Here is a 17,683-nt window from a genome sequence, read left to right as displayed (position 1 = left end):
GCTTTGAAGGATGTGTTATGATATGTTTATAGTTTTGTTGAGTATCAGATTGATCTGCAACCTAATTTTATTATTGATACATATGCTTGGAGCCAACCTATTCTAGGTCACACGTTTCATTTGTTAGGTCCTATTGAGCCAACCTAATTGATGTTTTGGGATGTTGTGAAGGATATATATGGAAGAACAAATTAATTGTGGAGAAGTGTTGACGTGAAATCTTATAATGTGCAAAATATATCAGTGATATCTTAGATAATTATAAAGTGTGTTGAATCTATATGACAAAATATTTTAAGCTACAAAGAGGACTACACTACCAACATTTATCAAATGTTTCTTCTATAATAGTTCACATTATGTATGTTATTGTAATAATATTGTTTCTTGCTTTGGAGAAGTGATCTTCAAACTACTAGTGTTGTATATAGCCCTAAGGCAATGCGCCTTAGCCTACAAGTCCATTCAGGGAGCAATTAGCTTCCTTGGCAATGAGCCCAAAACAAACTTTGTAATAACTTGCTTCATATATTGTGAGTAATCATCACCATGGTTTTTCCCTCCTTGGGTTTTCCACGTTAAAAATCTTGGTGTTCTTGTGTTGTACATATTGTGTTTTGTTCCTTACTTCTACAAATCTACTTTAATGGTTTAAAGAATTAATGAATGGTTAAAAATTATTTTATATTGATTCACTCCCCCTCTCAACATTTGAGTGTGTTCAACAGATTCATCTGCCAAGTACATGGAAGAGATCATGGAGTTAAGATTTATTTGAAAAATATTTCTTTTTTTCAATATTTTAATTAGTTAATTTTTTTTATAAACTCCTGATTTAGTTTTTTCTTTCTTTCCAATTTATGTACTCTTGTTTTAGGTGTCAAAACCATTGGTTAAAGTTCTACATTTGGTGCATAACATAAAAACCTCATAGATTATTTATATGAAGCAATTGACAAAGACAAAGTCAATCATTTATTATTATAAATCAATTATAAATAAATATGAACCCATCTCAAGCATTCTTGACTAAAAATAGAATTAACTTCAACATATTCATATTGTTCCCTACAACTTGAAGCCTAAACATTTAGTCTCCAATTCCTTTAGAGAAGATGAGGAGGCTATGGGTGGTCTCAACACATGTATGGTGAGGATACTCATGAAAACCTAAGAGATGACACTCATGATGAGTTAAGACATTTATAAGGGTGTAAAAGAGAGGTGGTTTTATTCACCTCTATGCATTTGAAAGAATCACTTTGTAGAAAATAAAAATAAAAATGTTTAATTTTAATTTGATATTTACTTTAAATTTAATAGTCCTACAAAGTTATAAATGTTTCAAATTTGTGGTGGGAAATTTTTGGTTCAACAACATTTAAATTTATATTCATACACAAAAGCACGAGCTGACTCAAAAAAATGTTTGGATGACTTTGCCTTTGTGTAATACGACATTTGGTTGTGTAAAAATGGAGGGGAAAGGCACATGAAATGTTTGACCTTAATGACACGGTTCCATAATTCAAATCAAATTGCTAAGGATGTGGAGTCCATGTTTAGTGTCGATGATATTGCTGAATTGAAGAAAAGGTCGCACAAAGCGCAACAAAAAAAGGCAGCAAATGTAACAACATGTGAGGAGGTATAAGGTGAGACATTAACTGGGGTTTCATTGCATTCATATCTTGATTAGACACCTAAGACTCATATTAAAGATGATATTGTTCCTCAATAAGAAGAAACAACACTACCTTTAAATTTGAGCACACCCTCACAAAGACTTAAGAGCTTTAGTCGTACATGAAATTAATTAATTATGAACATTGAAATTATACTTTATAACTTTTTGTTTATATTCAAAATAAAAAAATGATATGTATTGAGCGCATTTTTTATCTATGGTGTGTAATGAACTCAAATTTTGATCTCTATATGAAGAAAACCATTAACAAGTTCTCTAAATTTAGAGATATGCTATTTTTTGGAAAATATTTTATAAATTTATGTGTTTTCTAATGTTGGGAAGTTTTTATTGAGTTTTTGTCAAGTCCCAAGTTAGCAAATTTTTTGGATTTATCAAGCTTGGATTTTGAACCATGGTTTAAATACATACGATTCAAAGTACCTAAAAGCTTTGTTTTGATCAATTCTCTATAGAATTGATGTCTTCAATTATTATTATTTTATTTTACCTAGAGGTATCCCCACAACCCAGCCCAACGCCCAACCTACTCTATAGAGGATTGATGCCTTTAATTGGGTTTCTAAAATGTGGAAAAGATGCTAGTGAGCTTAGAAAAGATCCTAAATGGAGAGAAAGATGATTCTACAATAAAACCTATTTGTCAAATCAAACAATTCATAATCCCCCAACTCACATTATAAAATTGTAATAACTATCAATTATATGAGAAATATCCTAACACCTATTTTGATTAAATCAAACAAACCATAATCCCACAAACTCACATTATAAAATTGTAATAGCTATCAAATTATATGAGAAATATCCAAACATGATACAACTCTATCAAAAGGGCTTAATCACTTTTAAATAATATCTATAATATTTAGGCACCATGTTTAGTCCTACAAATCAGATTAAATATGCTATTAAATCCATGAAAGGTAGTATCTTCAAAATTGACTTACAAACCAATCCAATTTTGGTTCAAAAATTAAATTAAAAAACTCCACTAAGTGTACTATTATAATAAGTGTCATCTTTGGTACATTACATCTTCCATGAATATCTAAATGCGCCATCATCTTTCTCAATGCATTGGATTGTAGACTCTCTATCATATTCTCACTATACTCTCTTTCTTCAAATAATTTATCATCAAGCTGCTTGAAACACAAGTATACGGGGTCTAGAGACATCAACATGTTGAGTGGAAAATTCACATGCTTTATAGTTTTTTTAAAAATGTGCACATGATTGTTCCTATTTTTTTATTTCCTTCAATCTTAGCATAAAGGTGATTGATTCTCATCTTGTCTAATGGTGACAGGTCACATGTGTTTTGTATTATTGATTAGGTGCAACTGGCCCACACCCTATTTGGATTTTCTCAAAACCTTCTTGCTCTTCAGATGTAAAGTGAGAATGGATCAAACACGGTACTCGTACAACTTCTTAATTCAACCTTCTGCATAACTTTCATTCATACTCTTGTACTTGGGCCTTTGTCTACCCTAATTGCAATTTCTCAAGGACGAGGACTATGTGAAATTAATTAGACTTCAGACTAAATCTTACCAATTCAAAACATACTATGATCATGATTCCCAACTGTTATCCTCACACATATGAAGTTAAATAAATTTACAATGGCCATTTGCCTATTGGCCCACCTACATAAGGGAGTCAAGAGCCAAAAGGTTGCCTTGCTTAAGGTCACCTAATATCTTAGGTTTGAGTATTGGGTTCATGGCATCACATGATTGGGGTGCTTAACAGAATTGTAGGACCATCTGCACAATACTTTTCCTAAATCTAAGATTATTATTTTGCAGCGATTGATTGAAATGGACTTCAACTATTTGAATGGGCGGTAAGGGGTCATGGGTTTGTGACTCTTTCCATGAGCTCCCAACATCAGCAACTGCCCAACGAGCTTATCCGTTTGCCTTATATATATATATATATATATATATATATATATATATATATATATATATATATCTCAGCGCCAAGACATTTTGAGTTGGGGAAACTATCTAACCAACAACATTTACAATATCTATCTCTCCAGATCCAGCCTCGAAGAACTTTTCTTCCCAACATTATAGTCGGTGAAATTGATGATTAAAGGCACAAATCAAGAGAGGCAGAAAAATAAAGTGCATTACTAATAAGTACACTTGAGCATGCACAAAATACAAAAAGTGTTCACTCTATAGAAAGCGTGATGATTACATAGTCATAGCACTCTTTAAGATCAAACTCTATTAGAGACAACATATTTATCTTATTATAATATTATGAATGTGGATTTCTTTACTACTCTGTCCATAAAATGCATTAATTCAACCCTTTTACACTATGTTCCAATGAATCCGATCCCCTTTCAGGACGACAAGAAAGTAGGACAATGAGAAAAAGAGGGATTAGAAAAGGAAATGACTGCAAATACCTTTGGAAACCTACTAAAATGAAATGCAGGGGACAACCATACCAAACAATATATATGAAAGATAAAGACAAAATCGAAATAAAATCATAAATGAAATATTGCAAACTTCAGAACAACCACATAATTATTGAAAACACTAATATCAGAAATAAACAGTTATACATTGAGCACACACAATATGAATTCTATCACAATGCAAATGTCAATAGCAATACCCCATCTGGAAAAAAAATGAAATGGGACAAACTGTGATGATCAACAAAACCATTGTACCAAGTGTATCACCTGAATGATCAAGGGATGAATGTCAAGAATGTGATGTGTTGCAATAGGACTCATTACCGATGCAATTGGAATATTTCTCAATATTCTCTACAAAAGCAAGAGCAAGCCACCTAGTCTCCCACTCTCCATCATGGTGAAGTTCCTATGTTACATGGGCCCAACTTGGGGCCTATAAGATCCACAACTCATGCCAATCTTTCTGATTACTTGTAAAGCTCTGGGGCTAACACTCGAGTGAGCAACCATTAACATTCGCAATACAGACCACCAGGGACTAACATTCACTGCAACATCACAGATTCAATGCCTAGCTGATCTTCACATGCTCCCTGCCTTCTCGTACTGGCAGTATGCAAGCATGCAAGAGAATGCATATCTGACCATTTGGAGGAAAGAAGAGGATCGTCTCTGCACAATGTTAATGACACATTTCTATGCTATGCTCTATATAATACTACGTTGAATTGCTTGCTGTGTTCACAGTCACACTACAAAATTGAAATGATAGAATGTTTTAATTGATATTTCTATTGCATTGAACACTAAATATGTTCAAGGTACAAATTTGAATTGACAGAATGTTTTAATCTATTTCGATCTAACGGGAAGGGGCCTTAACTAATGAGTCCCTATCAGCATGCCTATTGCACTTCAGGGTGCAAAACCTAGTTTATTATTGCTTGTTTTTGTTTACTTACCCTCGATATTTATGTAGGGTAGTTTTATTTCCCTACACTATGAAAATGGATATCAATTTACATTTTAAATAATTTCAAATGGATATACACCTGCCTCAACAAAATTTATATTCACAACTGGAACCTTCTTTTGTGTAGACTTTTGGTTATTATGTTTCTAACAATACGAAAAACAAAGACACAATGTCTTGTAGAATGTAAGAGAATCCCGTTGACAATGTGGAAGAAATTGGAAGAAATAGCTTCTATGTAACTCTTAACAGGTGAAACAATTGAAAAAACAGTCAAACGCACCTGTCGGTTTAATAACAATCCCCATAAATTGATATATGTTCTCACTAACAATCTGGATGTATCATCACAAATCTTGATCTAAAAATACACACTGCAGCGATGATGCTGCTTCTACTTCATTTAAGAGCACACAATAAGCCTACCATTATCATCCTCAGAGATTTAAGCCTCTTCTTCAATCTATATAAGTGACACATCATAAGTTCTCAAGCGGCCAGCCAAATGAATAAAATCCAATCTGTTTCTGGATGCAATTCATCATGCAACTCTACTTCACCACATCTCTAAATTGATAACCTTCCGACATTGCATGTTCTAGTACAAGTTTCTGCAAGCAAGATATATAAACTATTCCTTTAGCACAGATTAAAAAAAACTGATACAAAATGAGTGAAATTCTTTCCATCTATAGTAAAGCCGAGCCATTTATTGCACACCTGTATTTTTTGAGTAACAATTCCAGGACCCTGTTGCAAATCATCACGAAAACCAATATCACACATTACATTTCTGTCATGAAACATTTATTTTGACAAGAAACTAGCACGATGTCTGACAATATACTCATAATCCTTCACAACACATGATACACATAAGCATACATATACCTAGAATAACAACTCTTAAGGAACTTTCTGTATACCTCCAAGTGTATAGCTTTCCATGAGACATCTTTCCAACTTTCAGCATGAAGTAGTTGACTCCATGAATAGGGTGCTTGAATTGACTCAACATGTTGCACCAATCTCACACTATCTGCAAAGAAACAACCAAGGGGAAGATAAATCGTAGCCAGACACCCTTATCCTCTAATTGGAAACATAAAGTGAAAGATAATGTATGTTAAAAAATAATAAAAGGATTGACTAGAATCACTAAAGGCTACTATGTACCTGACTCTAGAAGTAACCACTGTATCTGATGACTTAAAGATGAAGACTCCACAACTATGCCTAGGCAAGCATTGCCACAATTTGAGGATTTGATTTGAGCACTATCCACTGTGTCTCCAAGATGTATTGCAAAAAATATGTAGTAACACAAGTCCTTCGGTTCTATTTTATGGAACTACAGTATACAAAAATGGGACAAAAACTGTTTTCAAAATTAACTCCAAAACTATTATATGGGATGCTTTTGTACAAACTGCATACATGCATGGCTAAGGTGTACATGTATTTCTGTTTGTAAATTTACGTCATTGTTACATTCAAAAATAAAAATAAAAAGTATGCAAAGCAAAGAAAGTAATATAGTGGAAACTAGAATACAAGATAGCTCATTAAGCGTTATTTATGATCAAGGAGGTGCCGCCAAAAGCATCGTTAGCAGATAAAAAATCCTCTCTCTGTTTCACGGTAGTGGACATCAATCCTTTTTTATAAATTTGCCAGAATTTTTGTCTCAAGAACTTACTTGAAATGAAAGCTTCTTTCCATAATTGACGATTTGACCAAGAGGGTGCAACTTCTCGTAGTAGAATCCCCTCATCAGCACAAATCCTGTGTTGAAAACAAAATATGTATAAACCCACTCCACCACAAAGATACAGTGTTAACCATAGTAACAAGATTCAACCAAACCTCAAGGTCTAATAAAAAAGAAATAGTGTCAACCAAAGTAACGAGGTTCAACCAAACCTCAAGGTCTAACATTGTCAATTCAACATATTAAGCATGACATCAAGTCTCATTTTTTAGACATAAACAATGTTTTTCAGGCATGCTTTCATAACTGTTGACATTTTTGTCAAATTGGCCTAAATGGTTTTCCAAGAGATGTCAGAAAGTTTTGCAAAGTAAAACTCTAATCATAGGTCCTTCGGGATTTAAAATCATGTTTTCTAATACGCTGGTTTGATAAAGCCTTGAGAAAAGAGAAGAGGGAAAGGAGTAAACTTTAATTTTGTCTATGTTCAATGCTTGAAAAAAGAGAAGAGGGAAAAATGATTGTCTTGTTGCCTATTTAAAATGTCAAATGTCAAATTCCCCTCACGTAGCATGAACAGTATTTGGGTTTTTAAGTTATTTACATAAAAAGTCTTTCCCCAGCTTGGCATGAAGAACATGTTGCTCCAGTGATGATCCACGTTACAAGAAAGAAACAGAAGATTGGGCACATTGCAGATTAATTTTTAAAGGGAATGGCACGTTGCATGAGGAGATAGAGGTTTCAGAAACATATTTACACCCTCCCCATGCGTTCAAAGCCCCTAATATGCAGGCTCTAAGTGGCATGTGCTTTACACCTGTAGCTCTGCTGTCAAGCTTGGTTATCCTCATCTAAAATATTTAAATCTCTTTTAAGTCATTTTCAGTCTTTCAAATCTGAAAAAGGTATGTTTTATGTAAAGACTGTCAATTTATTTTGTAGCCTTGAAGATTTAAAGCTCTTCATAAGAATTGTTAAACATTATAATCCCCAAAACCTGTTCTAGAAACCTATAAGAAAATCCAACAGTGACGATGCAGTTGAGATTGACAGAGAGAAAAAGTGTGGACGGTCAGATGAGGATGACAAAGGATAAAGGGACCGAGAGGGTAAAAGCAGTGATATTAAGGACCAGTAATTTCAAGGCCTATTGTGAAAGTAAGAAAGGAATGTAATGACAGTGAAAGGTTCATACAAAAAGCCAAAAAGGTAAGCTGAAATCATAGCAGGTTGTGTCACAACCCTAACTGTGACCCGGCTCTAAATTTTGTGCCCTAATTTGTATAAATGCTTATTGGATATGAAACCTAATCATCATAACATTTGGCCCTATATATTTGTAATAATATCCTTGTATGTTTGCTTATTTGGATCTTTATGTAGTTGTTGCGTAATCGTTTTAATGATATTGAAAATGTGGTAGCTATGTCAGTTACAAATTGATCTATGAATGTATAAATAAATTATGTGAATTGAAATGATATAGAAATGGTAATATTGTAGATAATCATTTTTTTTATCTTTTCATATGAGATGAACTATTTTTATTCCTAATGTTGGAGTGTGATGGGACAGTTATGTACTCTCACGGAAGAGAGAGAGAGAGAGAATCACCGAGAAGAGGAGTCAAGCTATCCAAGGGCAATTTGGGTGAGAACCCACACACACAAACACGTAGTAGGATTGCAATTCATATTAGGAAGTGTAATTAAAGTGGCATAATTATTTAGTTATTTATCTAAATTAAATAAGAATTAAAATCCGTATTATTAACAAATTTCATATTGACAATAATGAATAATGTGTTATTAATAGGGAAAAGGAAGTAATTTATAACATTAAAAAAATATGACCTAAAAAAAATATAAAAAAACAGACACATAAATATACACGTAATAGTAATACTAATAACAAAACAATAAAACATACAATATTTATATTAGAGATATTTTATAATGGGTGGGACCCAAAGAGTTGAAAGGAGAATTAAAAAAGAACAATAATAAAAAAAATATGTCTTATTAGTACCTTGAAAAGGTACTGTTAACCAATTTTCATGATCAACAAGTTTTAGTTTTCATTGGCAACTTAGTTTTTCTAAGAGGAGAATAGGATGAAATGTTTTATCATATTTTAATCTTTGCATCCATTGATTTCTTTGACTATGTCAAAGCCTTTAAGGTATCAAAGCATAGGTGTTGTTTTGCCCACGTTGTGCAATGTCCATTTTACCATACTAGCTTTTGGAGGGAAGAGGTATTCAACAGTGAATCAAGTATTAGGTCATGTTTTTCAATATTGATTGAGCCAAGTTAGGGCTTTTGAGCTAAAACTTTGGGTTCTTTAGGCTAACGTGTTGTAGTTTTTTTTTACTTTCGTGAGCCAAGAATGCCGAATGGTGTTAACAGATGTAGATGCTCTATGAAGTTTGAAGATGCCTGAAGAAGAGGTTTATCTCATGGTTTGACGGGTACGTGAAATAATCCCTAAAATCTTTGCATCGATGTCATATACATGTACTCGATGTTAAACATGTAAGGGAACACCTGTAAGTGTTTTGTGAAGATAATGAATGCTAGGGATGAACTGTGTTTTGTGGGAACTTAAAAATGTCAAAGGAATATACCTTGTTTATGTTGTAGTTGGTCATGAGTCAGTCTTTTTGTCTCAGTCCCTGTGTAAGAAACGTTTTTCGGTTGAAATTTCCAGCATGTGAGAAATCTTTTGCACAAGCTATGAGAAAAGCCAATGTCATGAGATGACAATGATAATGATCAGTAAGATTGAGATCAAGGATTAAATAGACATATTAAAGCATTTGGAAAGGGACATGAAGTCATAATAGACAATATGAGCAGCACTGTGAAAGGTGAAAATATCACTATGCTTTCAGAAGATAACAGTGGATCCTGATAATGAAAGTGCTACAAGCCTGAACGTATGCAAATGCCAAGTGTCCAGAATCAAACTAATCTTTGAAGCCATAACTGAAATCAATCCAAAGCAAAAAGTTGAAGACAGAGCTGTGTGGAAAAAGGACAAAAGATATGAAGACAATCAATGAAAATAGTAGTAGGTTATGAGAAGATAACAAAGGGAACTCTTGTGAAGATTAGTGGATGGTGCACAGAGGTCATGAATCAGGCATGGTTAGATAATGAGAAAGTGAATATAGCAATTACTGCAACAAACAAATTAATCTCAGCAGTCCACAAATGGAAGAAAGGGGTAGCAACCATGAAATGCTGACAATGCAGTCACAGTCATTTATTTGTTTTCACTTTACCTTCGAGGGAACCTGTAAGTAAAGCTCATAACAATGAGGTTGTATATGACAGTCACTCATTGCTTAAATAAGGACACTAAAAGTATAACGAGCAGCAAAAGGAATTCATGGATAGGCTTGAAAGTTGTTGAATGACAAAGACAAGAAGGGCAGTATGTTACTATCCTATATGTGATATTGATGTGAATTGCCATGTATTGTGAGGAGCATAATATAATATATGAGAGGAGACATCCAGTGCTACAGTGGCTCAGTAATATTTGCTTGAACATCAAAGACCTTGGCTAGTTTATTGGCATTCTTGTAAAGAGGCAGAGATTCCATTGTGACATTTTCCTTGTAAACAAGTGATAGGACAAGAACTTAAAACAATGGTTAAGACTATGGAGTTAAATAATCCAAAAGATATGACAGTCACATCAATGATTCACATCCCAAAGACGAAGAAATAACAATATGGCAAGCAAGGAGTTGTAGACCTATATCATGAAAAGGCAATGACAGAGATGATAGGAGGCAGATTTCTAGAGTAACAAGGGCAGTCCTTGGAGGTTGCAATTTAGAATGATGGTGAGCATACAAAGAGGACTGCAAACATGAAGATTAAACCATAAATGAGCAGGTCAAAAGATGAAATGTTGACAGTCCTAATGGCAGATGCAACTCATATGATATTCACAGCCAAAAGGAGTGTAAGGTCACATAGAAAAATCCTTCAAAATGGTTAGCGACCCAAGAGCACAATAGAATGGTTAGAGGATACTATAGAACATGTGAGGTTTGCACAGTGTCTTCATATGTCACGTGAGCCTATTGTCCCACCTCAGAATGTCATGAGATCATCTTTTCCAAACCCAATATTTGAAACTCATGTAAGATTTCGTGGGACTGTTTTATAGCAGTCAAGGAACAATGAATGAGTCTAAAATGGAAGAGGTAATAAAGCTTATAGCTGCAGTCTATTTGAAGGAAAGAAAGGAAATGATCAAAGGATGGTCAATACAAGACAGTGTTATAGGATTGGAGTGTATTTCCCCTTTAACTGTGTGAGAGAGTGTAATGGGTTTGATGATTTCAACTCTTTATCCAAGAAGAACATGAAATGAATGCAAAGCCATGAATAGGACAATAAAAATCCAAAAGCAGCATTAGGTAAATGATTGAAAGAACAATTTTGAGAGAGAAATAGGAGTAACAGTATTTTTGCAAGAAATACAGCATATGAAAGTGAAGAAGACGGTCCTAGTAGGCATATTTGAAACTCATGTAAGATTGCATGGGGCTGTTTTATAGCAGTCAAGGAACAACGAGTGAGTCTAAAATGGAAGAGGTAATAAAGCTTATAGCTGCAGTCTATTTGAAGGAAAGAAAGGAAATGATCAAAGGATGGTCAATACAAGACAGTGTTATAGGATTGGAGTGTATTTCCCCTTTAACTGTGTGAGAGAGTGTAATGGGTTTGACGATTTCAACTCTTTATCCAAGAAGAACATGAAATGAATGCAAAGCCATGAATAGGACAATAAAAATCCAAAAGCAGCATTAGGTAAATGATTGAAAGAACAATTTTGAGAGAGAAATAGGAGTAACAGTATTTTTGCAACAAATACAGCATATGAAAGTGAAGAAGACAGTCCTAGTAGGCCTCGAGACAAGAAGGGATAGCAAAGGTCTGCTACAAAACAATAAGGTGTCAAGACAAGTATGACAGAATCTCAAGTGACAAATGTAGACTATCAAGGGGAAGTCATAGAATAGTCATAAAGGACAGTAAACAATGAGATGAAAATATCATAGTTCAATAAACCCAAATGAGCAATCTATGACAGTCCCTAGAAACCTGATCATGATGGTTCGGAACACTCTCAAAATCGGACAAGCAAGGTTGCTGTTATCAAGTCAAAAAGCAGAGTTAGAATGAAAATAATGATCAGAACAGTAAGAAGGATTTGAAACAGTAGCATTCACACAATAGGTCAAGACACAGTGAAGGCACATGCCAAGACATGTTGCAATAGAACACAGATGCAGTGATACGAGCACTATCAAAAGACAGTCATTATGAGACTACTATAATGTGACAGTTCATGAAATATGGTAAGACAATGAGCAGCTTGATGAGCATTATACAGGATCAGTACAATGAAGATTATGGACAGCAGATACAAAGAGCAGAAAAGAGGGGAATTTTGGGCTTCTAGGTTTCATTTTGGCATGGGAGAGTATACTTGGTAATTGGGTACACATGTAAGGCACAGTTTGAGGCCATTATTATTCAGTTTGAGGCAGTTAGAGGGCACTTTATGACTCAAAATCTGTTATATCCGACCCCAAGACTTTCACAACTTTAAAAACAAGAAGGAAAGAGCACATGTCCTATATTTTTGGGAGGTTGGAAAATCAATTTGGAGACATTAAGCATGGGGCTGATTTAGGGCAGGTAGAGGGCATCTAGAGAGAGATTTATGTGCTATCCAAGCAATGGAGAAAATTTAGCAATAGTTGAAGACCTTTTCAAGCTCATTCCAGGCATTTAGGGACAGAATTGAAGGCCTAACTCTGTTGATGGTGTTTTTAGGCACAATCGAACACAGAATAAAATACCAAAGTAATTTACCCTCTCTTGAACAAAACCACCTCAGATGCTAAATATCTGATCAACTAAGACAATTACAAGGTTTCTATGGCCAGTTCTTGACATGTGGGTAACTCAATGGCTTGATATGATTTGCTGTAATTGTTTTAAATGATTCAAGGTTAACATGAATGGACATGGGTTTGCCAATTATTTTGAATGATTTTGCAATTCTAGCTCTCGATCTATTCTAACAAAGATTTTAAAATAAAATGCAAAAGGGATTAGGGTTTAGAAATTCTATTCTAAGACTATCTAACCTAGAATGCAAGAAGTAATGAATGATTCAATGAAATTCAACTAGGCAAGGTTTCACCATCAAAGAACAATTCAACACAAGCTTAGTGCAATCATCTAAGGTAAATTTATAGATGTTCAAATTATTACCATCAAGGCAATGCATACCAATGGACGTGCAATAATTGAAGTTAAGTTCAATTCAAATCCAATTGACCACACAAGGCAAACTTACAATCAGCAAAAAGCTAGTGGTATGGATTAAATGAATTCAATGCTTCTTTCATCCAATCTAAAATACTTAAAACAAATTCTAATCTAAATTTGGAGGCAATGAGAACCACAAATCCATACAAAATCTAAACAAAATCATCAAACTTCAATGATTATATTCAAACTTGCAGCATGTAGACGACAATTCTCAAAAAATCTCCCTTACAAATGAGAGGCAAATGGGTTTATATAGAGTCTCAAATGAAATGAATGGCCAAGATTCATTTTGAATCAAAGGCCAAGATCATGCCAACGTTGCCCTAATTAGGGTTTACATCAACAAGTGGAATCAAAAAAGGAGGTTCAATGGAATGATGCCTAGTCATCAAGTAGGGAATCTTCTAGAAGATTTCGGCCAGCATCCCTCTCTCTAGCTGCATACTCAACGAATCTAGCCAAGACTGAGTTGAATTCCTCAATTGTAACACTCGGTAGACCTTCCTGCTGCAAATCGATCAAATGCAAGGCATTTGAGCAAGCATAAAAAATGCTCTCCCAATCCAGCATAAGCTTCTGCAAGTTGTTGATGTGATTCACAAGGGAAATCAAGTCATTTAGTTGATTCTTCTTCAAAGATTCCAACTAATTTTAGTAAATAAATTTCATCTTTTCCTTCAATTCTTCAAAGTTCAAACTGCTGGAAGCATGGACATCTAGTCCCAATAATTCTTCAATGGATGTAAGGATCTTGGATTGTATCTCTTTGATGGATCCTTCCATCCCCACACATTCTTGCTTTGCATGTGTTAGGTCCCGGATACAACTGAGAGGGGGGGGGGGTGAATCAGTTGTATAATAAATTCAAACCAAAAACTTATTAACCAACTTAATGCTTAATACTGGTAAACCAGTTAAGTATGTCAGTAGACAGTGTTAACAGTAAATTGCTATACCGGTAATATTTAATGCATGAAACATAAACATAAACTCATCCACAACTCATGACACCAATATTTGTATGTGGAAACCCTGTAAGGGGAAAAACCACGGTGGGAAACCTTACCCACAATTAGATGATACTACTGCAGATAGTAAGTGTACAAAGAGGGGTCTGCACATGCAGAAAGGCCAACAGCCTAGAGCTCACTGCTCAATCACAAATGGGAGTCACATTGACTACAGTTGGATGGTTAAATCCAATAAGAATGTACTGCTCAAAATAGCATCTTCATATGCTGGATTCAGTACCGGTGTAATGCTGATATGCTTCTACAAAAACCTAACTTTACTTTCAAATGACGTCTTCGTGTATGCCTCTGCTTGATCTCGCATATAACTTTTCTCAAATCTTTTTCGCATTCCACACTTGATCTTACAAATAAGATCTTACATTTATACCATACCCTAAGACCAATTTTAGTACGTCGACTCTACAAGATATTACAATAAAAACATTTTACAAATAATATAATATCCGATGCAATAACCGATTAAACATGTCGGCTTAATGCATTTACAACAATAATAAATCATCTCCATAGCATGCCATGCTGATCTGGAAAAGATAAACCTGTTGGTGTAACCCTGGATAACCTGGACCTATTTGCCGATAAAAGCAAATATACAAATATGAATATACCAATGATTATTTCTTCAAAATAAAGTGTCCACATGATGTCTTCGATATTACCAAGTGTCTTCCATGTCATTCCAGGTACCGGTGAACATTATATCCTGCCGGTTAACCATATACCAGTAACTGTTGCACAGATTACTGCTTGCCGGTGAATGTTGTTGGATCTCCAAAGTAGGTGTTGACATCAATGACAAAACCATACCAAAATACCAACAATCTCCCCCTTTGGCATTGATGGCAACACAAGATGGAAAAACCATCAAAGTGCCAAAACAGAAATGCCAAATACAAAAACCAACAATCTTCATTTCTCTCCCTGGGAGTAACAATACCAATTTCTCATGCCAATTTTCTTTAAATGTGTTTTTCAAAATCTCTCCCTTAAAATCTCTTTTTCTTACCAAAAAGATAATGTGTTTTTCCATAGATATCTCTCCCCCTTTGACATCAAATGCCAAAGTCACAAAAGGTCAAGTTCATACAAAATACCAACCAATTCAATATACCAACTACTCCCCCTGAGAAGTAGCCTCCTCATCAAATACCGGGATAAAAGATTTGTCCATTTAATTCTGCCGGTTGATGACAATCATCAACTGTCTAAGTCTCTACCGGTGGTGGTATGACTCTAAGCTGATCTCTGAGATACTCAAAAGTCTCCTTAGGCAAAGGTTTTGTGAAAATATCTGCAAGTTGTTCTTTAGTATTCATATAAACCAGTTTTATCTCTTTTTCTTCAACTTTTTCCCTTAGAAAATTCAGTTTGATAGAAACATGTTTTGTTTTAGAATGTAATACCGGATTTTTAGATATATCAATTGCTGCAGTGTTATCACAGTATATAGTAATAGGTTCCTTGCATTCTACCTTTATGTCTTTCAACATTTGCTTAAGCCAAAGTACCTGTGTACAGTTTGTTGCTGCTGCAACATATTCTGATTCTGTTGTTGATAAAGATGTACAACTCTGTTTCTTACTCAACCAAGAAACTAATCTCTTTCCAAGAAAGAATGCTCCTCCAATGGTGCTTTTTCTATCATCCACATCTCCTGCCCAATTTGCATCTGTATATGCACATAGATCAAAATTTTCATCTTTAGGATACCATAATCCAAGATTTGTTGTGCCTTGTAAGTACCGGAAAATCCTTTTCAATGCTGATTCATGATTTTCCCTAGGATTACTCTGAAATCTAGAAACTATACATACTGCATTCATAATATCAGGTCTGGTTTGTGTCAAATAGAGTAAACCTCCTATCATAGATTTGTATCTAGTTGGATTAACAGATGTAGATTCATCCCTTTGAGATAATTTGTCATTTGTAATCATAGGTGTGCTTATCGGTTTAGAGTTCTCCATCTCAAATTTCTTTAGTAGTTCTTTCAAGTACTTAGATTGACTCAAAAATATACCTTTATCAGTCTGTAAAATCTGTAATCCTAAAAAGAATTTTATTTCTCCAATCATAGACATTTCAAATTCTTGCTGCATTTCAAGAGAAAATTCTTTACATAGTCCATCTTCTCCTCCAAAGATTATATCATCAACAAATACTTCAATAATCAAGATGTCATCATTAGTTACTTTGTAATATAAATTGCTATCTGCATTTCCTTTAGTAAAACCAATCTTTAAAAGATACTTATCCAATCTTGCATACCAAGCTCTTGGGGCTTGTTTTAATCCATACAGAGCTTTTCTTAACCTGCAAACCATATCATTGTCATCTGTCAAAGAAAATCCATCAAGTTGTTCAATATAAACTTCCTCTTCAAGATCTCCATTCCAAAATGCACATTTAATATCTATTTGATAAACTCTGTAATCCTTGTGAGCTGCAAAGGCCAAGAATAATCTAACTGCCTCAATTTTGGCTACCGGTGCAAAGGTTTCATTGTAATCAACTCCTTCTTTCTGAGAATATCCCTTACACACTAGTCTTGCTTTATTTCTGACAACCTTACCATCTTCATTAAGTTTGTTTCTAAATACCCATTTGGTTCCAATTACATTTTTATCTTTAGGCCAGGGAACTAATGTCCAAGTATTATTTTTCTCAATTTGTCCTAATTCTTCTTCCATAGCTTTAATCCAAAATTTATCTTCACATGCCTCATTGATAGATAATGGTTCAATTTGAGAAATAAGACATACCTCTTCATTTGCCAATCTTCCTCTTGTCATAACTCCTTTAAATTTGTTTCCAATTATCTGATCTTCAGAATGATTCAGTCTTACATACCGGGGTGTCTTAGTTTACTGTTGTTCTTCAATTACTGTGGAATCCTCTAATGATACCGGGGTAACTGGATCTTCATTTTGTACCGGTATGTTGCCGATTCAGAGTCTATATACCTTGAAGTTCCTCTGAATTGTTCATCAATCTTTACATTTGTACTCTCAACAATTTTCTGCAATCTTTTATTAAAACATCTATATGCCTTGCTCTTAGATGAATAACCAAGAAATATTCCTTCATCACTTCTAGGATCGAATTTGCCAATATACTCATCTCTTCTAATATAACATCTACTTCCAAAAATTCTGAGATACTTAAGAGTAGGAATATTACCAAACCATAGTTCATGAGGGGTCTTACCGGTTTCACCTTTGATGTGAACTTTATTGAATGTATAGACAGCAGTGCTTACTGCCTCTCTCCAATACACGTGGTAGATTTGCTTCTGATAACATACTTCTTGCTGCATCCAAGATAGTTTTGTTTTTCCTTTCAACAACTCCATTCTGTTGTGGTGTCCGAAGTGCTGATAACTGTCTTTTGATTCCATTCACTTCACAGAATGTATTAAAATCTTTAGA

The 17,683-nt window shown here is 34.4% G+C and overlaps 1 protein-coding gene across 2 annotated transcripts in view; it reads right to left on the bottom strand.

Moving 5' to 3' along the window:
* Positions 1-5,429: 5,429 nt before the first annotated feature.
* LOC131072946 (uncharacterized) overlaps positions 5,430-17,683 on the bottom strand; it is a 125,112-nt gene continuing 112,858 nt past the window's right edge. Inside the window, exons 5-9 of one of the 2 annotated variants that reach the window (XM_058009254.2) lie at positions 6,839-6,924; positions 6,316-6,375; positions 6,066-6,178; positions 5,860-5,889; positions 5,430-5,750 (exon numbers count right to left, since the gene is read on the bottom strand). In XM_058009254.2, the coding sequence (XP_057865237.1) occupies positions 5,691-5,750; positions 5,860-5,889; positions 6,066-6,178; positions 6,316-6,375; positions 6,839-6,924 (349 nt within the window). In that variant the 3' untranslated portion in view covers positions 5,430-5,690. The remainder of the gene's footprint in view (positions 5,751-5,859; positions 5,890-6,065; positions 6,179-6,315; positions 6,376-6,838; positions 6,925-17,683) is intronic. The other variant, XM_058009255.2, reaches the window with a different exon arrangement.

The sequence above is a fragment of the Cryptomeria japonica genome, chromosome 3, assembly GCF_030272615.1.
Source record: "Cryptomeria japonica chromosome 3, Sugi_1.0, whole genome shotgun sequence".
Classification (NCBI taxonomy): Eukaryota; Viridiplantae; Streptophyta; class Pinopsida; order Cupressales; family Cupressaceae; genus Cryptomeria; species Cryptomeria japonica.
Note: the sequence above shows the minus strand (reverse complement) of the source record. Positions and strands in the feature narration are given on the sequence as shown.